Source organism: Sinohyriopsis cumingii, chromosome 3, assembly GCF_028554795.1.
Source record: "Sinohyriopsis cumingii isolate HCF-2022 chromosome 3, ASM2855479v2, whole genome shotgun sequence".
NCBI classification, from domain to species: Eukaryota; Metazoa; Mollusca; class Bivalvia; order Unionida; family Unionidae; genus Sinohyriopsis; species Sinohyriopsis cumingii.
In genome coordinates this window covers 23,178,472-23,205,488 of record NC_142963.1, presented here as the reverse complement: position 1 = coordinate 23,205,488, position 27,017 = coordinate 23,178,472, and the positions used below count along the sequence as shown (strand labels likewise).

Below are 27,017 nucleotides of genomic sequence, written 5' to 3'. Positions count from 1 at the left end.
TACAGAAGAAAGATTCCTGTAAGGATACTGTTTCTTACACTCTTGTATGAAAAGTTCAACATTTAACTCCTTTCATGAATATCATGTTATCCCAAAAATATACCCCTTTTTAATGCCAGATTTAGATTATTGATGCATACCAATTTCTCGCAAGTGTACTAATTCCCATGGTACAAAAATGTGTAATTTCAAAAGCAAAATTGAAATTATTATTTTTATCTCTTATGCTAGGGCCTAAATCTAATAAACTGGAAGGTAAGAAATGGATGAAATTTATTACAGCGTAAGCCGCTAGAAAAACCCCGCATCAGCAAAAGCATTTAATGTACTGCTCAGCTACCCCAGCAAGATTTGTCTCATATATATATATCTATATATATATATATATATATATATATATATATATATATATATATATATATATATATATATATATATCCAATGGATGTACCCACCCTGCAGATCCCACTTCAAAAACTTTTCTGATGAATACATCCTTTTGCAATAGAGAACAAGTCTTGGAATTCTTAGGTGCACTCATGCCATAAAAGACTTTGTGTGATGGGGAATTCTGGTGGTCAGTCTTTTATAATAAAATAGTCCACATGTTATACCCAGTCTTTATTCAGAAATAGGATTTATTGATATTAGTGTAATCAAGGCACCATTATGCCTTCACTGCAGTTGACTGAGATCTGACTGTTTTCTGCTCAAACGTTAATATCATTTTAAGACTGTGAATTGTGAACAAAGAACCAACTCCTAAAATATTTACATTCAGTTTTGCTAACTTGCTGAATTACTAATTTTCATATTTAGACATCTTGATTGAATTTTCATACGGTCTGAACAACTTTTGAGTTATGGACATATTTAGACTTAAAATTGGCTGTCAAGCATGCCACAGTTATGCATTTGCAATGTACATATTGAATTTGATGTATTTATTAAGGACCAATATTGAGATGTGGGAACCCTATAATCACCATTTCTATCTTTCTGTCCATCTGTCAATCCATTCACATTTTTTTGTAACCAGCAAAGCTTTACAACTTTTACACATCCTTGGATGCTATTGTCTTGAATTATTGCACATGATTGTAACAACTGGGCATCTTTATTGTTATTGTCACACATTGAAATTGGAATCAACCATATGAAAAGTAAAATTCAGGAAAAACATGTATCTCAAAGGTTTGACCTTTTGCATAATCAATTTACAGCATTTTGAAGCCGAGTTCATTATCTTAAAAGTTTTACAATATGTTAGTATGATTTCAAACAATGACATTCCATCATTAGCTGAAATTGCAAGGGAGACAATCTGTACCTATACCTGATTTCCTTGCTGCTTATTCCTTCTGCAGCTGCCTAAAACCCTGACTGGCACATGTCTTTTTCAGTGTGTTTGATCCATCAACAATTGTAATGCATGTTCAATCTGTCCTGAAATATAAAAATGCAAAGGACAAAAATTGAGAAGAGAAATCTGTACAGTCATAAGGTCAAATGAGTTTATGGTATGGCTATGCACCCATTTTTCATCCATACTAGTTACACTTGTGAGTGACCCCATTTCCTTCATTTTCTCATATTTCTAGACTTTGCCATCAGTTTTGGTTCAGTAATAGTAAATTATTTGGATTCTGCTTACTTAATATTTGTACAGTCTCTGTCATTTTTCTTCTATTTTTCCCACCAAAAATATTTTATTAACTAACACTAATTTGGCATTATTTTTGTAAGGCCACCATTATCCTTCAAGTCACACCAATTTTTTTTATAGCAGTCATTTTTTATGTGAATATTGTTTCTTAGACCATGACGTACCTTATAGTTTTATCACATCAATTCCATTTTGAACAAAGTTATGGTCCTTGTTAATGTATTTAATATCTTTTCAAGGTATGTTACAGGTATTAATGAAAGAGTTGGAAGAGTCATGACCTTTGAATGCCAACCTTCTCCTAACTTGGGTTTTCAAAAACAAGTTATTCTGTTTAAGTCAATACAGAGTGAGTTGTAGTGAGTGGTGCACTTTACAATTCCCCCATTCCTAACAGATCTGGCTTTTTTCATATGTTTTGACATAGGATTGGCAATGCCAATACTCTCTAGCTAGTTATCACTATGGAGAAAAAAAATTTGGTTAAAAATTTCCTCAGACTTAGCAAATAAGTTAAAATTACCATGATCTCAGACAGGGTTGTGTCATAAATGAGATCCATGAACATTTAAGAGTTATCTTGCATCTGATTGGCTTGGACTACAACCTCTACTTCTCATACTGTTGATAAAAAACCTGGTACCAGTATATAGGTTTGTACCATCAAGATCAGTGGTTCTTTCTGGGGTTTTCCTGGGTTCTTCCTCCAACATTTATACTGACCGCCATGTATAGCCTATCTTGTACTGAAAAATGGCATTAAACCCTATAACAACAACAACAGCCATCAAGATCTTAGGTGATTTCAGTTATGAGTGAAATCTATCTGTAGTAATTATGCTTTTATATGTGGACACAATGTTTTTTTATCTGCTTGTTATAGAAAAATCAATGGGATGTAAAGACTGGGAGATAGTTTTTATCTGGCTGCTTTCTTAAAATGCCACACACGACTGCATAGTGAAATGGTCTCCTTTTAAGTTATGTAAACCAGGTGAACTAGTATATCAGACCCACCTGGGCCTCATGTTTACCTTTTGTTTTAAGTATGATAGCAGTTAAACAGGGTGTTTAATTTGTCAACATGCATATCGGTGGTGTTTAGCATTATAGTGCCTTGTGAGTTGAAAATACAAACAAGGCTGAGGGCACTCAATATTCAACCAGTTGAGTTTAGTATGGCACAGTAACAAAAGTTGGGGGGAAGTGCCTTGCCAAGGTTACACTACAGTAGCCAACCAGACTGATCCAATGGTAGGATTTGAACCTGCACCCTTTGGTCTCAAATACAGCATGCTTACTAGTGAGCCACCCCAGTTCCCAACAATTAACAGGAGTGCCTGATTGACATTCATCGAGGACTATTATTAAGTCAGCGTTGCATGTTTGCATTATACTGGTATTTACAATTTTCGTATTGTAAGTATTGTACAGTTGTTTGGATGTGAACAAAACAATCTGCCCCCACTTGTTGATGAATCAAACAATCACATTATGCCAGCCATGCTGCTGTCACCTGTAAACAGAGCTGAAGGCAAATCTTGGTGGGGTAGCTTTGGTTGGTATTGTTGTTTGTTTAAAGTTATAAGCCTAGTAATGAAACAATTTTTTTGTGTGGAGCTAGTAAGAATATTTTAGATGCATTACAAGATTTGGCACAAATTGCTTCTCAGAGTTTCGCCTTAATTTATGATTGATTATTTTGCTCTTTTGTTTATATGTATCTGTTATCAGAAAAACACAAGCATCCGCACTTACAATGGAAAAGAGAGCTAATTTTTCTTTCTGGAGTTGTTTCATTCTCCAGGAACTTCTTGGATAAAACTTGTTTTACACCTGATTTCATTTATCTTTGTGGCTACCTGGTAATTTTGTTTTGCTGAATATTTTTGTTGGTACTTTTTAAATATATGCCTGTATCAGAAATAGAATTGATTGCAAAATGTTATGCTTAATATATCAAATTGCTGATTATAGCAATGAAAACAAAAGTTAATACCACCCAAATAAAAAGTAAATTCACTTTAACTGAAATTTTCAATTGTATTTTGAACAATTGATTGGTTTGTATTTAGGAATTATGTTTTATGTATCTTTTGAATATTCTGTTTACTTAATATTTCAGAAAATGGGTGGAAATTTCAATTTTCACAGCAATTCTAGGAAATTTTAAAGAAATGAGAGATATTCACAATCATTTTATTTCCATGTCTGTTTAGAAATGTTTAACCAAACGAGATGTCAGTGTATTTTTTGTCCATCTTTTTACATTCTCTAATTATTTCAACAGAAGCATTGGTAGTCATATTGCATGGAATGTTTCTTTAATCCCAAAAAATTCCAGTCATAAAAGGTTAAGTTCACAGTTTGGCAGCTACTGATACATTTATTGGCAGGAAAACCATAAACTATACCATATGGTCTTGACATTATTTTAGGAAATTTTTTTGGTAGCAATGAAACCATTTTTTATTTGGCTACCACCTAAATGTTTGATGCTAAGTGATGCATTCATGCCATTTTGACTCTGCCTTTTGTGGAAATGAATTAAACATGTATTAGGAAAGGGTATTGACCACAAAAAGCAGTGAATTCACAGTACATGAGTTTATTATTGGAGTATCTCATGGTAAATTGCTCCATTCTGTTAAAGCAAGAGTCCTGGTAGTCTCTGTACATCTAGACTAGATCTGCATTTGAAGATATTGGTCAAGGGAAAATACGGTAAAATCTGCATCCCTTGTGAATTACTGATATAAAATAGATACCCTTTCATCCCATTCTTTGAGCAAGTATCAAAAATTACTTTAGACTGAAATACAACTTAATTGATATTACACTGGTGGCTTGTATAACCTTGAAAATCTTGAAGTTTGATGAATTTCACTGAAAAATCCTTAAATTAAATTTTTTTTAAAAATCCTTCCAAATTCTGGAATTTGTTGAGAAACTTGTTGAAAAACATTTTTCTGAGGGAATACAAAATATTAAACTGAATAAAATATGTATCATTTCTTAAATTCTAAAAAGTTTTAAATTACAAACTTTAAAAAAAAATTATGGAAAAAATCGGTGGATCAAATGAAACACAGCACAGGTGGTTACTACGTCCCATTGCTGTAATGGTATGCTAATATTTTATGCAGTTTTATCTTCTTCATTTGTATCTAATTATTCAGTGATAAGTTAATAATTATATGGAGAAAATTTCCTTTCCACAAGAAAAATATACTTCTTCAAAACATTTAAAGTCCCTGAAAGCTCATTGAAATGCCCTTAAAACAAACTCTCCAGGATTGTATGAACCATGATACCATAACATTAATCGTGCCTAATATGAATTTTACTGTTGTTCACATGGAAGACATGAATTGTCATGCTTTTGTTTTCATTATTAAATCTAAGTTACCGTAGTCAACATTTACAGCTGCCTCTAGCACTCCAGAATTTGGGATACCCTTTTTCATTTCACCTTGTTTTCTCCCCAGGCCCAGGTTGGCTTTCCACTGCATAGTGATGAAAGCCAGTGTGGGCTTAGTGACCTATACTAGTCATATAAAAGGAGGGCTGCAGTAAATGGGTGTATCCTTTCAGTCACAGTACTTTAATTTTTAATTAATTTCATTCAACAGCTGTTAAATATTTAAATGCAATAAGGTTCTATAGTTTTCAAACATCTGTAAATTATAATATTATTTTCAGTTATAATCTTTACTGGGCATGCACATGCTGTATGGTCACATGATCTCATCACTATTGTGTTTCTTTAACCAAAATGACATTTTATAATGAAAAATACCAAATCATTGCGTTGCATCATGATGGTACAAAATGCAAAAATATTATGTCTGAATGTACTTAAAATAATTTCACTTTACTCATTTTCAGTTTTATTGAATAAAATCAAGGATTTTCATAATGTGATAAACAGATTTTTAAATTAGTGCATATTTCAATTGAACTTTACGAAATTAATTAAATTATTTCAGTCATTTATATGCTCACCATTATTCAAGAGGTAGAACTTGAAGAAGAAAACAAATGAATTGGTTTTATTTTGAAGAGCAATCATTTAAAATTCTGTATTTCTTTCAGTACATTTGTACTAATGAACTGTCTATACTAGCTATTAAGTCTGGTCCAACTGCAAACTACCAAATCCGCCATTGCATGATGTACCTTTTGACCTATTGACCTGGGTCCATCAAATCCACCATTGCATGATGTACCTTTTGACCTATTGACCTGGGTCCATCACATCTGCCATTGCATGATGTACCTTTTGACCTATTGACCTGGGTCCATCAAATCCGCCATTGCATGATGTACCTTTTGACCTATTGACCTGGGTCCATCACATCTGCCATTGCATGATGTACCTTTTGACCTATTGACCTGGGTCCATCAAATCTGCCATTGCATGATGTACCTTTTGACCTATTGACCTGGGTCCATCAAATCTGCCATTGCATGATGTACCTTTTGACCTATTGACCTGGGTCCATCAAATCTGCCATTGCATGATGTACCTTTTTACCTGGGTCCATCAAATCTGCCATTGCATGATGTACTTTTTGACCTATTGACCTGGGTCCATCAAATCTGCCATTGCATGATGTACCTTTTTACCTGGGTCCATCAAATCTGCCATTGCATGATGTACCTTTTGACCTGGGTCCATCAAATCTGCCATTGCATGATGTACCTTTTTACCTGGGTCCATCAAATCTGCCATTGCATGATGTACCTTTTTACCTGGGTCCATGTAGTTTGTTAGCAGTTATAAGTAGAACAAACAAAATAGACCCTGATTTGTCAGAATATCATGGACAACAGATCATTGTCTATGTTATTTGCAGCTAGACGTGTTATATAAGTGAGCATAGATGGTAGTTCAATTTATAATAAAAAGGAGTCCATTTTTGTGCTGCATGATTATGAGTTGAGTTTGTTTGCTAGAATCTGATGATCATTATTGTAACTTCATTATTTACTGATATACAATGTGATATGGAAATATGATGTTGACAACATTGTATATGAGATGTGCTTGCTTACTTGCCTGATTTTGATAATTCATTGACATATATGCTGTGTATTATACATTATATGCCAGAAGCTAGTTTGCTACTGTATTACTCTCTTATAAGACAAGAACAACTGCAAACTGCACAGACCCAGGTCTGACATTGCATAATGTGCTGGCAGATCTGGGTCTGTGCAGTTTATTACAAGTAATAAGTAGAACAAACAACATATACCCTGATCTACAGAAGCATTATGCTATGGCAGATCAGGATCTTGATTGTTTGCAGTTTGATTTGACTTATAAGTGAGTATATATGGTAGGTGTTTGTCACTAATCTCAGTATTTGTTACAGTATTTAAAATGAAATCGGTAAGCATTGGAATAAAATGACTTGTTGAAGTATTTTTTGCTTTTTCTACCATCACTCTGTGGGAAATGCTGTTATAATTATATTTTTGGGGGTCTGAACTGTTAGCCTCCTGGATTTGTTCCCCTTGTTTTGAGAAAAACGTTAGATTAATGTCAGCATGGAGGGGTAGATCAAGAAGATATTGACGGGGTGGGAAAGAGTTGGCAAGGACTCAAGAACAAGAGAAGCACAGCTTTCACAGCGGGGTTGGGTCTAACACGGAATGATGGGAGGATCAATAATAAATAAATTAAATTAATATATACATTTAAGAAATGTACTACATGTTTTGTAGAAATACCTGTGCATGGTTGATAAGAGCCAGATGAATTCCTGTTTGATATGATAATATGTGGCAGTATGCGTACTTGCTCAAGTATTAGAGTTTAATTTTAATTCCATTTATTTAGATGCTATGTTGTTCAGTTCTTCCATAATCATTGGATAATTATACATGTATGCAGAACAGGTCTTAATTACCTTTATTAATGCATTGCAATAAAACTATATTGTTCATACTGCTAATTGGACCACATGTGGATAACATCCTAAAACATAATTTTTTGTGCTTTTGAGATGTGTATTCCCTCTCTGATTATTATTGAAATTAATTAATGGATTTTGTGTTTCAGGTGAAAGGACCTTCTGATTGCACTAATTTTGACCACTATCCCAAGACTTTGGACATTCCTCCAGATGAGACCTCTGGATGGGATGCTGACTTCTGATCCTTGGGCACATCTCTTATTGTCATACATCTGTGATATTTTAGGTATTAGATCACACTGCAAGTAAATAATGTCTGTAGCTTTGGGGATTTTTCTTTTGGTATCTTTTAGATATCTTTTAAGGCCAAAATAAGGTCCCAAACAAATTAAATTGGCCTATATTCCAAAATAAAGTCTCAAACAAATTAAATGGGCCTAAATTCTAAAATAAAGTCCCAAACAAATTAAATGGGCCTATATTCCAAAATAAGATCCCAAACAAATGTAAATGGACCTAAATTCCAAAATTAAAAGTGTTAAAAGTATGCAGAATTCTGAATTTTAACAATTTACTCTTTAATTTTTTAATCTAAATTAATCAGATATTCCACAAATGATGTCCAAGGTCCTATTCCCAATCACATGAAAAATGGTTGCATTTATAGTTCATCTAGCCTAAAGGCAAAGTTACCTTGTCATATGGTCCATCATCCATAGTAGGTTGTTCATAATCCTGCATCTGTCATGTGTCATCCATTTATTAATGGTCCTTCATCCATTAAATGCCATTCATCATGCTACATCTGTCATGTGTCATCCATATTTAATTAGTCCTTCACCCATTGTATGCCATTCATCATGCTACATCTCTCATGTGTCATCCATTTATAATTAGTCATTCATTCACTATATGCCATTCATAATGCTATATCTGTCATGTGTCATCCATATTTAATTAGTCCTTCACCCATTGTATGCCATTCATCATGCTACATCTCTCATATGTCATCCATTTATAATTAGTCATTCATCCACTATATGCCATTCATAATGCTACATCTGTCACGTGTCATCCATTTATAATTGGCCCTTCATTGTATGACATTTATCATGCTATATATGTCATGTGTCATCCATTTATAATTAGTCCTTCATTCATTATATGCTATTCATCATGAAACATCTGTTGTGTGTGATCTGTTTATAATTAGTTCTTCATCCACAATATGCCATTCATCATGCTACATCTGTCATGTGTCATCCATTTATAATTGGCCCTTCATTATATGACACTTATCATGCTACATCTGTCATGTGTCATCCATTTATAAATGATCCTTCATACATTGTATGCCATTCAGCATGCTACATCTGTCATGTGTCATCCATTTATAATTAGTCCTTCATTCATTGTATTCTATTCATCATGAAACATCTGTCGTGTGTGATCCATTTATAATTGCTTTTTTAAATCTTCTTCTCAGAATAAGCTGCATCAGTTTCCACAGGATTTTACAGAGAGCATTCAGGCATCAAAGCCTTTCAGATTTGTTCTGTCATGCAGTACAGCATCCACTACTTAAAATATAAAAATGTTTTAGCAACTTCTTAAAAGCAGCTTGACAGAATTTACCAAATCTGAGAAAGCATCCTGGCTGGATGGTCTTGACAGCTTGTTCAAATCCACCATGAAATATGAATGCCATTTCCATATTTTTGGTGTGTACAAAATGCACTAAAGTAAATTGTGCTCCCTGATTTTTAACCCGGCATAATGTGAAAAACTTAGCTAAGCCATATGTCATGCATATAATATCCAAAATTTCAAAATCTTTATGATTTCAGCCTATTGCTGTCATGAAACAACATTTGTCAATTTAGGTAGTGTAGTGCACTGGTCATTATTTTGTTTCATGACTTTCGATTGGTTTACAGTGAAACAGCGCCTAACTGTTTCTCCATTCTTTTCTATTGGAGCTTAATACATTTATTCCACTGTGCTGGTTAGCTTGTCTCTCTCACTGTTGGGGTTTCTTAAAACTTTGACTGTATTCATTCAGATTCAAGACTGAACACAAGAATCTATGTGAAAGTTCAGGTTCACTATTTATACTTATTTGGACTATCATAACACCTCAGAGATATATCTTGGTGTTTAAACTAGAATTTGTCTAGACGATGCATCATGATTATATTTAGCACATCCAAGATTTAGCTGGTACAGATTATATTTCAAGACACCACACTTATCAATGAAGCATGATTACTGTGTACTCACAAAGAAGTATCAAATATTGTTATTTGAAATGAGAAATTAAAACAAAATAAAAACCAAGTTTATTTTGCAAAAAAAAGTAAAATAATTGCAAATTTACACATAAAATACATTGCAATTATGCATAGAACATGAAAGCTTTTCTCTACCAAATATCTTAAGCACCAGAGACAATGAAGCAGAGATCAATGTACTGTCACAAAGAAGTATCAAATACTGTAGCTTAAGAAGACAAATAAAACAAGCAGTCGATTTGTTTTTAAAAGAAATACAAATAAATTGCAGATTTAATACATTACCTTATTCTTTATTTTTTCTGTATGTGTAAATGCTACCATACTGTGATATTTTTCACAGCTGGAAAGCATTCATGACAGAGTTATCAGTCTCATGGGTGTATTTCTAGCTGAGTCACTGAACAGAAACTATATAGCAGTGTCAAATGAATAGAGTTTATTAACATAAAATCAAAGAACAGGTCTATCAAAGATTGTAATGTAAGCATTATTTCCTACAAATGGCTAGTAAGCAATATAGTTACAATTCAATGAATTAAATTTTCACAAGAAGAGAATGTGATATGTGTAGCATGAGCTTCTGTGCCTTGATCCTTTTGTTAAATTGACTTGGAAAAAAAATATTTTTGTTTTTCGGGTTCTTCTGTGAAATGCACTTCCTCTTTGAAGATAAGGAGGGTATATGATGTACATAATAAACATTCCAAAAAAACAGTACTAAAATTGAAACACCCTTTAAATGCTTTTCTCCAATACTGGTCAACAGAATTTGACCAAATTTTACCAAAAAAACATGGTTTAGATGGCTTTCATTTTTCTCCAGATTATACACATCCACCATTGGACAAGGGCAACATTACAAGGAACAGAATACCTATAAATGATGTCTTCTCGACATCTGCTCAACAAAATTTAACCAAGTTTGACAGGAAGTATCCTGGCTCAGATGTCTTCCATCTTTAGTCAAATGATTTTGAACTACCATCAATCAGACATGGCTGCCATTGCTAAAAATAGATGACCACTCAGTTGAATCAAACCAAATTTTACAGGAAACATCGTGGTTTAAAGTTATATCAAATTTCTGCATATGATACTGATCTACCTTCAAATATAGTATTGTTACTAAATATATAAAAAATGTAGATGACTTCTCAGAACTAACTGCACAACAAAATTTAACAATAAACACTGGTATTAAGGTCTTTAAAACTTTTGTAACTGATCTAGATTCAACATAAAAAATGACTATCATTACTAAATTACTAAAAATACAAAAAGTTTCTGATGACTTGTTCTCAAAAGCCATGCAACATAATTTTTGACAGAAAGCATCTTGGCATGAAGTGCTTAATGGATGTAATAAGTTATGTCTGCATTGGATTGAGTCTCAGTTCTGCTAATGGGGGTATGTGAGAAAGCTTGCTAGTAGCTTACTTCAGGTCAGTGATTCATCCTGGGTTATTCCTCCACCAAATATACATGGCGTATAGCCTATCATGTGCTGAAAAATGTTGTTAAACCCACAAAACAAAAGCTAATCATAAGTTCTACATTTCAGATAGAAAAAGAAGGAACTATCATACTTTTGGTTCTTACTGATTTGCTACATAGAAAATTGGTTCTTACTGACTTGCTATGTAGAAAATTGGTTCTTACTGATTTGCTATGTAGAAAATTCTAATGTTTAATACACTATAACCCAAGAAATGTACTAAATTCAAGTGTAGGACATTACAGCTAAACACAAGTTTGACATAGACTAACAGATATGTTGAATATTCCAAAATATTTTAAACAAAAACTTGTTTTATTTAAAAGAACTTTATTCTTGTTTAACTTATAAGATTATCATGCTTAACTCCCTTGAATATATGTCATATATACATGTACTAGCACTAACTTACAAGTTTGACCCAACTGCAAACTGTACAGACCCAGATCTGCTGTCTCATAACACTCCTGTAGATCTGGTCTATGTAGTTTGTTAGGACTAATCAGTAGAACAAATAACATAGACCTTGATCTGCCAGCATATCTGGATCTATGTTGTTTGCAAATGGACCTGGCTTTTAAGCAAGTGAATATGACATCTGATAGGCCTGAAGGTCAGTTAAATATTAAACTTCATTTTTAGACATTTATATTGATGTGTTTAGATGACCACAAATATATGTATATGTTGAATTATGTCTGCAGATAATCCTGAAACAATGTACCATGTGGGTCACTGCAGTTTCACATAAAAATGGTTACTTGAACATGCATTTATTATGCAAACATGTTTACATTGAGAGTATGCAGTGGATAAAATTTTGTGTATAAACAAATACTAAATAGAGTGTCTTGAAAGTGAGTTATCTGTTGCTTATTCCGAAATGCCTTGCTATCATTTATTGCATGTACTCACTTATGATTGGAATCCAAGTAACATAGGTCCTCATCTTCCATCATATAATATGCCAGTAGATCAGGGTCTGTGTTCTACTGATTACACAGCTCTGCCAGCACATTATGTGACAGCAGATCTGGTCTATACACTTTGCAGCAGGACTCAACTTATTACTGAGTATATATGGTAATATTTGTGTGTTAACACTATGATAATATCCTGGCATGAAATTTCCTGTCTTCTTACAATACACTCTTGCTGAATGGTGCAAAAATCAGTTTCCAAATAATTCTTAATTTACTTTGAAGTTTTTTTTATATTGCTTTCTCACAAATATCCCCACTTGAATGTTTAATATAATACATTATATCAATGATTCACTTTTTTTTTCTCCTTTATTGAAGGTTTCTCACTGGCAGAGAGTCATCGAAACACATTAGAACAGGTTCATTGTTGATAAATGGAAATGTTCCAATCAGCCCCAAAATCATCAGTCTTTGTGCTGTGTGCTGTCTATTAACCTTGATGGATGATACAACTTGCTTGGGGCTGTTACTGAACTTTTCAAAGAGCTGTTTCACCAATGGAAGCCTTGACTGACAAATACGGACAGAAAATATTACCACAATAATTAGGAATATGTTATCATTATGCCATCTTACAAAAATTGTCATTTTAACTGAATTACACATGGGAAATTTAATTCTTTTACACCAAAAATTAAAGTCTGTTAATTGAGTAATTGGGAATTTGAAGTAGCTGAACATGCCCTTGTATGGTAGCTTATAAGTTGGGTCAACTGCAGACAACATAGACCCTGATCTGCCATCACATAACGCACCCACACATCAGGGTCTGTGTTGTTTGTTCTACTGAGTAGTTCAAAGAAATTGCATAGACCCAGATCTGCCTGCACATTATGGGATGGTAGATCTGGATCAGTGAAGTTTGCAATTGGATCTGACTTGGGAGTATAATTGGTACACAATTTTGCATACTTAACAAAATGGCACAGTGTATAACGATATTTAATGAAAGATTTATTTTGGCAGATCGTATTATACATCAATTTATGGAGATAATCAGAAGAAAGAAATGTCCTAATTAGTATTTCCAATTTGTTTTATATATTTCTTGCATATGAACTTGGGTTCAAGAAAATAAAGGTTCTCTGAATATCTTTAATAAAGATAATTAGATGTAGCTCAGCTGACCTTGAATTTATAGGACTATCAAGTCCAATACTTAGTGTTGACCTTGAATTCATGGGACTGTCAAGTCCAATACTTAGTGTTGGCCTTGAATTCATGGGACTATCAAGTCCAAGACTTAGTGTTGGCCTTGAATTCATAGGACTGTCAAGTCCAATACTTAGTGTTGACCTTGAATTCATGGGACTATCAAGTCCAATACTTAGTGTTGACCTTGAATTCATGGGACTATCAAGTCCAATACTTAGTGTTGGCCTTGAATTCATAGGACTATCAAGTCCAATACTTAGTGTTGGCCTTGAATTCATTGGACTATCAAGTCCAATACTTAGTGTTGGCCTTGAATTCATAGGACTATCAAGTCCAAGACTTAGTGTTGGCCTTGAATTCATAGGACCATCAAGTCCAAGACTTAGTGTTGGCCTTGAATTCATAGGACTATCAAATCCAATACTTAGTGTTGGCCTTGAATTCATAGGACTATCAAGTCCAAGACTTAGTGTTGGCCTTGAATTCATAGGACTATCAAATCCAATACTTAGTGTTGGCCTTGAATTTATAGGACTGTACAGTGCAAGACTTAGTGTTGGATTTTAGAATCAACTGTCCCTAAACTAGCCATGATATTTACATTAAAATTTCAAACATTTATACTGCCTTCTATAAAACATTTCTGCATATGCTCAATATTTTACAATTAGTGCAGAATTTCATTCAAAAACATTGAGTCTAGGTTTTATAAAGAAAAGGTTATATCAGTTGCAGCCCTAGTTTATCCTCATTTATGCATAGTTTAGAAAATAGGTTAGTAATATGAAAATTTTATTCTGATTTATTGCTGTTTTATTGTAGACTGTACCAAAGTTTTTTTATAATGTACATCTATAAGGGCCCCTACATCGAGATGTGGGAACCCTAGAGTAATTACCGTTTCCAGCCACCATGCTGTCTTGTCTGTCCCTCTGTCTATTTCAATCACTCTTCTTTTAATAAGCATATTTCTGATAATATGTGCCATTTTGATGTGTAGCATTCTATGACATCATTTACATGTGCCATTTTGATGTGTAGTATTCTATGACATCATTTACATGTGCCATTTTGATGTGTAGCATTCTATGACATCATTTACATGTGCCATTTTGATGTGTAGCATTCTATGACATCATTTACATGTGCCATTTTGATGTGTAGTATTCTATGACATCATTTACATGTGCCATTTTGATGTGTAGCATTCTATGACATCATTTACATGTGCCATTTTGATGTGTAGCATTCTATGACATCATTTACATGTGCCATTTTGATGTGTAGGATTCTATGACATCATTTACATGTGCCATTCTGATGTGTAGTATTCTATGACATCATTTACATGTGCCATTTTGATGTGTAGTATTCTATGACATCATTTACATGTGCCATTTTGATGTGTAGCATTCTATGACATCATTTACATGTGCCATTTTGATGTGTAGCATTCTATGACATCATTTACATGTGCTATTTTTGTGTAGTATTCTATGACATCATTTACATGTGCCATTTTGATGTGTAGCATTCTATGACATCATTTACATGTGTCATTTTGATGTGTAGTATTCTATGACATCATTTACATGTGCCATTTTGATGTGTAGCATTCTATGACATCATTTACATGTGCCATTTTGATGTGTAGTATTCTATGACATCATTTACATGTGCCATTTTGATGTGTAGCATTCCATGACATCATTTACATGTGCCATTTTGATGTGTAGTATTCTATGACATCATTTACATGTGCCATTTTGATGTGTAGTATTCTATGACATCATTTACAGTGCCATTTTGATGTGTAGCATTCTATGACATCATTTACATGTGCCATTTTGATGTGTAGTATTCTATGACATCATTTACATGTGCCATTTTGATGTGTAGTATTCTATGACATCATTTACATGTGCCATTTTGATGTGTAGTATTCTATGACATCATTTACATGTGCCATTCTGCTGTGTAGTATTCTATGACATCATTTACACGAGTTACAGTACTGACTGCCATTAATCCTAACTCTGATTTCCACAGCATGAATTGACTAAGCTTTGTAACTTTTCAACCAGATTTGGCATATAGCTTTATATTGATGAGACCTTGAGTTATTTTGATATCCTTCATTCCACAGGATTTGGTCATCCCCCTGACTTTGGTTTCCACAGTATAACTTTTCTGAGCTTTCTTTTAAATTTCTGCCAAATTTGGCATGCACTTTTATATTGATAAAACTAAGTTTACTTTTTAAAAGAGCCACATTATAATATAGAAGAATAATGGCCCATGCTTGCACATATTTCCAAATTGTCTTTCCCACAACATAACATAAGAATACAGAATTTCAGCCAAAGTTACCATACACCTATGTATTAATAAGACTGTGAATGAGTTGGATTTCCCAGAATTCCTATTATCCTTTATAATTGGTATGGACCCAAAATGCACATTTTCTCCAAACTTTGGACTTTTTGCACAAATTCTGTTTAAAGACATACCAAACAGACTGTAGACCATGGGTCCCACTGTGATGCACCCTTTCCTACTAGTTCTAGTCATATATTATACTTTTTATTTAGCATTGTTTTCACTACATACGTTTGTTGGTAGCTGTTTTAGTAGATTGGCCAGGACAGGCATAAGCAAACTTTCCTACACAATTCAGGGTATGGTCATTGCATTGAAATAAATATTTCATTGCTTTTGTTAACTAAATATATATCATAAATGCAGACTTTCATACCTGTGTTTACCTGTAGAAGGTTACATGCAGCATTAAAATTAACTTCTTAGAGAATAAATGTTACAGACTGTATATATTCACTTATAAGTCAAGTCCAGTTACACAGTGCACACACCCAGATCTGCAGCTGCATAATGCACCATCAGATCTGGGTCTGTGTAGCTTGTTAGATGTAAACCGTGGAACAATCAACATCAACCCTGATCTGCATTATGAGATGGAGATCAGGGTCTATCTTGTTTTGCAGCTGGAATCAACTTACAAGCAAGTACATATGGTACCCAAAATGAATGCCAAATAAAAATAACTTTACTAAAATTGCAAGGAGTCATGGCCTGTGACAAAATTTATATTTACATAAACTCAGTTCCTATGGCAACTTGTTTTGAATGAGAGTCTTCACAAATTATTAAATAACAGGAAAAATGCTTGTCAGAATGTTCATCTTTGTATGTGGTAATTAGAATGTGCTATAATGTTTTTCATTCTAGTTGTTGTAGTTTACACAACTGACTTTTATAAAGCATTTTTAAATATCATGCACAATACTTATCAATAAATGTACTTTTTATACTATTGATGTACACTATTACTGTAAAAGATCGTGTTGCACTTTAGTTTTGTGTTTATTCATAAGTGTGAAAAGATGCACACATTGTATTTTTCAGTCTTTTCTGGTTTATGTAACATTTTTTCCATATATTTTAGGGTTGCAATTACTTCTGGTCAGTGTTTGTTAATTGAGTCTGGAAAATCATAGGGTTTACAAGAGTTAAAATCAAAAGATTATAATTGTTTGTTTGATGTTTTATGGCACATCAACACAGGAAGGTTATCATTTGCCAATGCAAGTGGCATTAAATGCCTTGCCCAGTGACTCACCATAGCAACTGGCCCAAGCTGATTTATTGGGAGGTTTGAATATGTGGTCATTTGGCGTTAGTTTGGCATGCAAACCATAGAGCCACTGCAGTCCCCCCCCCCCCAAAAAAAAAAAAGTACAGGGGAACCAAGTTGCAAAATCCTTGGATTTTGTGAATTTATTTATATAATAAAGTACTTCTCTAAAGCATATGAGTTTTGTAACCTACATGCTCCTTCCAGTTTTTATATGCCTGCTATGAGGCAGAGCATATTTTCTTATGATGTCTGTCCATCTGTCCACTATCAAAATGGTTTCCATGTTATAAGTTTAGTATCCACTATATACAGTTATTGAACTTTATGAATAGCTTTCTCATGGCATAAGGAAGAATCCTATCTATTTCTGGGTGCAAAGATCAAAGGTCATGGTCTCTCTGACAGAAAGAACAATTGTTTGAACACAATAGCTGGAGTTTTCCATCATCTGTAGTTACCATATGGCTTTCACTTGGTATAAGGAGGAAACCTATTGAATTTGGAGTTTATAGGTCAATGGTCACTGTGATTGAAAGAATAACAAAATGGTTTCCTCACAGTAATATTAGTTATATGTAATATATGTCAACCAGACCTTGTGGATGGCTTGCACTTGGGGTAAGGAAGAATGTTTTTATTTTGGAGTCAAAAGGTCAAAGGTTAAAGTCAATGACTGAAAGAAGAAAAGTTGGTCAATTTTTGGGGTAAAATAAAATAATATTCAAGGTCACTCTGAAAGTAAAAACAATCGTTTCCTTGCAAAATGTTCAGTTATCTGCAAAGATTATCAAACACTTGGGTATAATGTGACGTTCATGGGACTCTGGTTTACTAAGTGGTCCCTCGCTATACAGCTCCTTGGTATATTGCTGCCATCTTATAATGAGGAGTTATCATGAATCCCATTAAAATATTTTAATTTTCTTTTATCTTTGCGACTTGAAATATTTCACTTCATTTTAGTTTCTAGCCAAAGAAATTCAATTATAATGTGATTTCTCATAATTAAATACAGTAAAAACTGTTATGAGTGACCACCTGTCATTTCTGAACACAATTGTAATGCATGGATCGATTTGTTATATAAATGCTCTGATTTGAGCAACCACCTGCTGAATATGACCAGCAACCATGATGTCTTGGCAAAATATGTATTTCAACACTGCTATGAACGACCACATCGCAAAAAAAGAGATTGACACCACTAACCTTGACGTAATCCTTTGTAAACACAAGAGCTCAGGATATATGTAGTATGCAAACAAAGTGCACATTAAATAACACTACAGTTGAACAACCATATAGAGAGATAAACACCACTAACCATCATTTAATCCTTTGTAACATTGACTGCATAAATAGTAAAGATTATTCTAATAAGGTATTTTAAAAACAAAAATTGGCTAGCTACCAGTTTTGTGAAATTTACAAGTCCAGCATATGGTGTCATTTGTAAACTGCAGTAAACCAGACTAAAGCACAAGTCACTAACTGCCATTTTAGTGCTGAAGTCATGTGAATAGCCAGTAAGATTACCGGTAACCATTTTTTAATCAAAGGGAGTAATGATGGACATATGCATCAATTTAGAGTTTTGTATTTTTTCTTTATGTGAAAACCCACACATTGCCAGCAGTCCTAATGTCCCAGTGAGAAATCTTTTGAAAGGGCTTCAGTGTAGGGTTGAGTACATCGTTTTTCTTTCCAGTTAATCGGTAATGCCTGAGGGGAGGGTAAATGAGCTCTTTGTCTTTAATACTAGTAAGTGAGAATAATTTCCGGAATCTTTTTTTAAATTATTTTGTTACAGTGTTTCACCAATCCACCATCTGTTTACCTGGGTGCAGATGGTCGCAAACTTTGTTTATCAAGCTATAACACTGGTGATTTAAACTTCATCTCAAAATAATTGTATTGTTTCTTGATGAGTTAATTATGTCTTTTGGTTTCATTCATTGGTACATAATATATATTATTAAACATTTCCCCAAAACCTGATCAAAACCAAAATAAATCTAGTCGTTATTACGTCAACACTAATAACAATGGCAGAACCTCCGATGAAAAAAAAAGAGAAAAATTCTAACACTGGAAGAAAGAACATATTCACATGATGTTCAAATGTAAATTTTATTCACATTGTTTGAAATGTATATCTTTATTATATAAAGTCATTTTGAGATGAATGCATTCAATATTTAACAAGATTTATGAATGAAGGATATGATACATGTACAGTGAGTATGGGTATTTTTTCTTCTCCAACAATGCTATTGATCCTGGAAACCAGTCCATTTTCACACACCTCTTATGAGAGACCACCTCTCTTGAGAGACCACTTTTGGTTGGCAGAAGGGGCAGTCTCTCATAACAGGTTTTACTGTACCATATTTTTGTGTTTGTATGCACTATCATGACACAAGCTTGTTAGAACATACCTCAGTATTAAATTCGTTCACTTATATTTCATGGGTCACTTTCATGGGTCACTTTTATGGCTGTTTTGAAAAATGTTAAAGAGTATTTCTGTACTTCTTCCCCAAAATCAGTACAAAAAGAAGACATATTGCTGATTTCTAGGACTTTCTTATAAACAGGTTACGTTATTATAAATAATAGTATTTTATTACAGTGTTCTCTGAATTAAGTACCATATTTATTTGCTTATAAGTCAAATTCAGGTGCAAACTGCACAGACCCCAGCTCTGTCATCACATAGTGTGTCAGCTGATCTGGGTCTATACAGTTTATGTTATTGGCATTTGGACTTGACTTGTATGCATGTATAAATGGCAAAGTTGTGCTTCTTCCTTTGGAATATGAACACAAAATGGTCATATGACTTGCAATATCCTCAGCTGGCAGTGGTTTGTGCTCTTAACATGAATTTTAATGCTTGCATGATAATATTGTGAAAAACTCTTAATATGACGTGGAAAGTGTTGTACTGCATCTACTGTTACTTAATTTATTCTTCATAGAAATCTGTTTATAAACTCTAAATTCTTTGTGAGCTACTGCTGTTCAGAGTGTGTAAAACTTTGTCTATTTCCTGAAGTTCATTCATGGTTCATGTACCTGAAATAACAGCAATGTGTTGTAAGAATTGAATGTAACATTTGGCCAAGGTATAGAAATCGATCCTTTATTGCATCTCTTTATTATTATTTGCATCTGTAATATATTTCATTGCATTCAAACGTATATTGACTGCAATGAAATTCTCATAAATAATCATGACACTAATTATCAAAATAAAAAATGATGCAATTTTTTAATGTTTTAAAAGCAATTTCAATAAAATTTTCATATTTAAAGATATGCAGAATTTTTTAAATTTTTTTTTCCAAGCTATATCAAAACAAAGATCTTTCATAATGTATACTTTTCCATTGGATTTATTTTTTTCTATAAGAAGTGCACATTAAAGTAACCAAGATTCTACATTGGCTTTCTTTTCTTCTGAAATCCCTGTCATGGATTTTCCTACTAATATAAAGGTAAAGAAAACCAACAGTTGAAAAGCAGCTCTGGCTTCAATAGCTAACACTCACTACAGGGTCACAAACTTAAGGCAAATATTGCATTACTTAAATTAGATATTTTCACAGCGATTTCTTCAGTTTAAAGTGTCATCCATAATTAAATCTTATTTCATCAACTATTTATTAATGGGCACTTACTATCAACTGTCAATGAATGCTAGTGACTCAGTTGATGAAATAAAAATCCCAAACTAAGCAAGTGAGGTCTTGAGAAACATGGTGCATAAATCAAAGATAGGCACAAAGTCAGGATGGTCAATGATATTTAATGCTTTATTAATATTCCAAATATTTTCTCTTACTGATGCTGACAACTTTAATAAATACAATTTAGAGAGCAAGTAAGGAATAAAAGGAAATGTTTCACTGCACCCGCCACTGCCATTATATGAACTTGAATTCCTTCAACAACTCCATTTTTGTGAGCTATACATGAATACATGTACATCTATCAGTAATACAGATCAATACCAATGAATAAAATGTAAGAACCAGGATTGACTAAGACTAAGACTGTGGTTCACATTGAGGTAAAACTGAGGACAATATTTGTTATGATATGATGCTTTTCATGTTGAAATGCAGAATTTAATATTTTAGTTTTACTTTAGAAAAGTAGAGGACATACACTGAGTAAACCTCTTTCTAATCTCTTTGCAACAAATTCTTCAAAAAAACAGATGAAATAGTCAGCCATCAGCCTTCTGGCTTTGTTTCTCTCTACATTATGCAGTCAGATTATAATTTTTGTTTTAAAATCATGACACACTATTGTTTCAAGATTATTGATATTGGTTCTGGTTATCATGCAGCCCTTTCACTTCTGATATGCAGGTGTTCTACAAATAGTAAAGAGACTTCAAAATTGCATTTCTTGTTAAAACTGTACCCTTCGTTGCATTACAGCAGTTTTTCAGCCTCAGTAAATTCCTTAATAATAATAATAATAATAATAATAATAATAATGCTTTATTTATAGAGGATGACTCATTAGTTAAGGAGTTTTCTCCCTTGAGGCCCTCTTAAGGAGAGTATAACAATGCACATTATATGAAGATAGCAATAATGTAGTTCTCACATGCTTTACATATTTTTTAATGTTTTTTTTTCATAAAGGGGTAAGTGTAATACATTATGTGTGTAAAATAGTGTGTGTTTATGTATGCGGACTTCATTAGATAACTAACTTGAGTTTAAATAAAATCAGAACTTTTTGGGGTAAAATATTTGTCAGAATATTGTATTATTGTTTAGATATTTAGTGAGAATGAATGCAGAAGTAACATTGGTTACTTTTTTGTTGTTTCTTTCGTTGCTTATTGTTTGTTTATTTCTGTTTATCCCACTGAAGTGGAAGTTTGCCATGTGCATGTTGATCTGTCTGCAAACCAGTCCATGCCCTAAATGAACCCAAGTCTTCAGGGGTAGTCTTTATATGCAAGCCATGGTCAGTTGCTTAGTATATTATGTTGCAGATATTTTATGGATTCTCTTAGTGTTCTGTTACTTCACTTGATATGGCTATGCATCCATTGTCTGTCTGTGTGTCTATCATCTGTCTGTCAGCATTTAATTTTTTTTACTCTGGTGGCCATGTTTCTGAACCAATTTTTTATCAAACGTAGAATATACATTTATATCATTAGGATCTCAGATGAGTCAAAATATGAGTGAAAGCTATGCATATTAATTAGGTTCATCCTGTATCTGATTGGCTTAGCTTGATACAACTCATTTTTAGCAGATTTGTAATCTACGCTTGTATCATCAGTATCTCAGACAAATTCAGTAATTAGTGAGGTCTATATACATTAGTGAAGTGGTCTTGTATTTGATTTGCTAAGCTTGTGATGGCTATTTCTAATCAGATTTTTTTAAAATCAGACTTGGTAATTATCTTGACATCATCAAAATATCAGCTTAGTTTTATTATGAGCAAGATCTTTGAGGTGATCTTGCTTCTGATTGGCTAAGCTTCTTGCTGTTCAAGTGACAGTGTATCTGATCTGATTTGAATCACACTTCATGTAAATATGCTAATATTATCAAGCTGTTCATGATGAGGAGGAGTCATATTTTGAGTGAGATTTATGCATATTTATGAGGTTGTCTTGCTTCTGATTGGCTGCATTGTTAGCACTCTAGAGATGATTTTTGATTGGATTTGGATCAAACTTGGTAAATAGGCCTGTAATATTAAGATCTCTGTTGAGGATGATGATGAGTAAGATCATAAATACTAATGAGGTTATCTTGCATTTGATTGGCTGAGCTTGTCAACACTCAAGCAACAACATTATCAAATTCTGATCAAACTTGTCAGATAATCTTATATTATCAAGATGTTGAATGAGTTTGCTTTTTTATGAGATAATCTTGTTTCTGATTGACTGAGCTTCATGCCACTCTAAAGACTGAAATTTAGAGTTTGCTTCAGTTTGGTAAACAGTCTGAAATCATTGTCTTTGACTGTTATAGAACAAATGTAATTTGTGCCACTAACCCATTACCTCATTGTGTTTATTTCTGTGTAGGCTGTTGATATACATGTGCCCAAGTCACACAAGGCAGTTTCCTATAAATGAAACACCGGTTACCGAATTGACTCTGTGTGCATAGGCCTGCATGTATAATTTATAACAGTGTAATACATGTTAAGTTTAACATAAATTTTAACCATTTACCCCAGTACCATTTTTGTACATATCTGTTATCTATGATAGGTTTACACGTACTATCTAATCTTTATTGTTGTATTATTATTTTACATCAAATAATTTGTTATACGCTTAAAAATCTGGGTAGAACTCATTTACCTCCAAGTCATTGTTGCTGTGTGACCAACTGCAGCTTTCTCAGCTTCAGAATCTACTGGTTTATTGTCTGTGTCTCTATCACTAAATCTTCCAAATTTGATAAATTGTCAAAAACCATTATTGCCTAAGTAAATATCAGAGCCTGTATGTGACTTACTGAAACAGTGAAAGTCATAATTCTAATCATCCAGCCTCAAGAAAGTGCTGAACGAAATCTGCAGCCTCCATTTTGGAGAGTGGAGAATCTGACCCAATTACTTTAAATAGAAGCCACATGACGTGACATTATTGTCATTTACCTTGATGCTTGTAGTTTCTTATAAGGGGTTTTCCAAGAAGGCGGCACTATAAAAATCAGGTCAATATGGCTGATGTTTGCTGTAGGTATCAAAACATGCTTCCATGTGAATGATGAACAGGCATCCAAACATTTGCATGTGAATCGGATTGGAGCGTCCAATAGCAATTTCATAAGAATGGGATAGAAGCATCCAATAAGTGTTTATATGAGGTCAAGATGATCAGATTGGCTGATCTTTTTACCAGTCTAGATCTATTTACCAGTCTAGATCTAGCCTCTATTTTTGCTCCAGTTTCGATACAGTTTGGTAAATTAGTTTAATATTATCATCTAAATCTTGGACGAGTTCAGTTGTGGGCAAGTGACTATGCATATTATTCATGCATTTATCTTTGAAAATATTTTTTATCAGGCTATAGCAAGAAAGGTAAAATCAACATGATATCAAGTTTGCATAGTTAGGCTATGTTCTTCCAATGCTACATAGGGCTGCTTAGTGAAGTAATTGATGGTAAGCTATGCTAGCCAGGTGTGCACTCTCATGCCTCTTTTTATTTATATTACCATCTTTGTATACAAAGGTTAGAATCTATTTTACCATCTTCATAGAAAACTTAGAGTTACAATCTATATTACCAACTTTGTTTGAAAAGGTTACAATCTATATTACCAACTTTGTATGAAAAGGTTAGAATATGCATTAACAACTTTGTATGAAAAGGTTAGAATCATAATTACCAACTTTGTATATAAAAGGTTACAATCTAAATTACCAACATTGTATGAAAAGGTTAGAATATGGATTACCAACTTTGTATGAAAAGGTTACAATCTATATTACCAACTTTGTATGAAAAGGTTAGAATATGCATTACCAACTTTGTATGAAAAGGTTAGAATCAATATTACCAACTTTGTATATAAAAGGTTACAATCTAAATTACCAACTTTGTATGAAAAGGTTAGAATATGGATTACCAACTTTGTATGAAAAGGTTAGAATCAATATTACCAACTTTATATAAAAAGGTTAGAATATGGATTACCAACTTTGTATGAAAAGGTTAGAATATGGATTACCAACTTTGTATGAAAAGGTTAGAATCAATATTACCAACTTTGTATGAAAAGGTTAGAATATGCATTACCAACGTTTTATGAAAAGGTTAGAATCCTTTTCATTACCAGTATATGTTTTCATACACGTCAGGAATTGGACCTGGGATCTCTGATGCTTATTTTTTTTTTAAATGCTTCATTAGAGTTTTTCAAAACTTATTGCTTGATTATTATACAGAAGGATCTTTTTTGTGGGTTTGGTGTATAACAGATTTAGCAAACTTAAGCAATGATGTTCAGCATTAGTAATTGTTACAGTTTGGTATGTAAGCACTTTCAGAAATAACAAGATTTTTCTCCCATTATTTTTTGTGGAAGTAAAATCCTTGCATATTAGAATTCAAAGTCTTAGATAACCATGCATACTCATCTATAATTTGGGTCCAACTGTAAAAAAAACATGACCCTGATCTGCTGTTACATAATGCACTTGTAGACTGGGTCATCTGATTCCTCCCAACAAACTGCACAAACCCAGATCTGCTTTCACATCATGTGATGGGAAATCTGGGTCTCTTTAGTTTGCATTTTGGACCCGACTTATAAGCAAGTGTAAATAGTATGTTCTTTCTTTTCAGAACTGTTTTACAACAGGGTGCACACTGTATGAACTTAAAGTTATATTAAAAAGCACTTTAAGTTCCCTCTTTCTAGACTACTGTACTGAAAATGGTTTAAGTGACAGCTTTCTGGACTACTGTACTAAAAATGGTTGAAGTGCCATCTTTCTGGAATACTGTACAGAAAATGGTGTAAGTGACAGCTTTTTGGACTACTGTACTGAAAATGGTTTATATGACAGCTTTCTGGACTGCTGTACTGAAAATGGTTTATATGACAGCTTTCTGGACTACTGTACTAAAAATGGTGTAAGTGACAGTTTTCTAGACTACTGTACTGAAAATGGTTTATGTGACAGCTTTCTGGACTACTGTACTGAAAATGGTTTATGTGGCAGCTTTCTGGACTACTGTACTGAAAATGGTTTATGTGACAGCTTTCTGGACTACTGTACTGAAAATGGTTGAAATGCCATCTTTCTGGAATTCTGTACAGAAAATGGTTTAAATGACAGCTTTTTAGACTATTGTACTGAAAATGGTTTAAGTGCCACCTTTCTGGACTACTGTACTAAATGTTCAAATGCAACAATCATATTATTAACTACCTATATGGATTAAATTCTTTTTCCTGTTTGTGTAATCTCTTGTTGCGTTATGTTTGTATATTTTATGTTTTGAGTAAACTATTTTAATATTTTTGTGAAATCATTATTATACAGTTAGTATAATTCACAGTCTGTATGTATAGGAAAGGTCTAGCGTATGGGTACTGAACAAAATTAATCTGTAATTTTCATTTGTCGGACATAAATGGTGTGGCAGAGTATTTCATATTTCAACTTATTAATGAGGGCAATACGAGTTGATGAGAATTATTTGTTAGTTATTTGCGTGGGTGAATTGTTAAAGTTATATATTTTTATAAAATGTAAGCAAGATTCTTTTTGTTTGCATTTCTTCATATCTATATCAAGGAATAATCAAGTTATTATTATCAAATAAATAAAAAAAATCACTATTTGGTTGTGTGTGTTGTTCTTCTAGTTCACTTGTAAGCACAAATACAGTAAAAAATGACCATGGTGCCTAACATAAGACATGTTCATACCTACCTACCTATCGACCTACTACTTACCTACCTACCTACCTGCCTATTTACCTATGTTCAGTTGGTGCTCTGCAGTTTTGTATTTTGCATAGGGTTAGAATTCTAAAGAAAAGAATTTCCTTGGCTTTCCTTACTCATGGTTATACTGGCTTTTTAAAGAAGACATTGTATATCTTAGATATAGTTTGAAGAACCTTTAATTCCCTTTATTTTGGTGTATGATTGATGGGTGTAATATGGGTTATAGAGTATACTGCTTCGCCTTACTCAAGATGTGCACCTTTCAAAAAAGTGCTAGTTCCACTTGGTCATTTTCACTTCCTAAACTTCAAAGGTAAATTGTATAAAAAAAAGAGCTGATAACTTATTTTTACATTTTATATATTTGGTAAT

At 33.2% G+C, this 27,017-nt stretch overlaps 1 protein-coding gene across 2 annotated transcripts in view; it reads left to right on the top strand.

Annotated features, from left to right (window-relative positions):
• Window positions 1-26,536, top strand: part of LOC149802536 (cGMP-dependent protein kinase 1-like) — a 248,197-nt gene extending 221,661 nt beyond the window's left edge. Inside the window, exons 17-19 of one of the 2 annotated variants that reach the window (XR_016420045.1) lie at window positions 7,737-7,876; window positions 12,681-24,761; window positions 24,966-26,536. Coding sequence is in view for 1 of the 2 variants with exons in the window: in XM_089951780.1 (XP_089807906.1) it covers window positions 7,737-7,832 (96 nt within the window). In the remaining variant the exon portion in view is untranslated. Of the gene's footprint in view, window positions 1-7,736; window positions 7,877-12,680 lie in introns of both variants that reach the window. The other variant, XM_089951780.1, reaches the window with a different exon arrangement.
• Window positions 26,537-27,017: the final 481 nt, after the last annotated feature.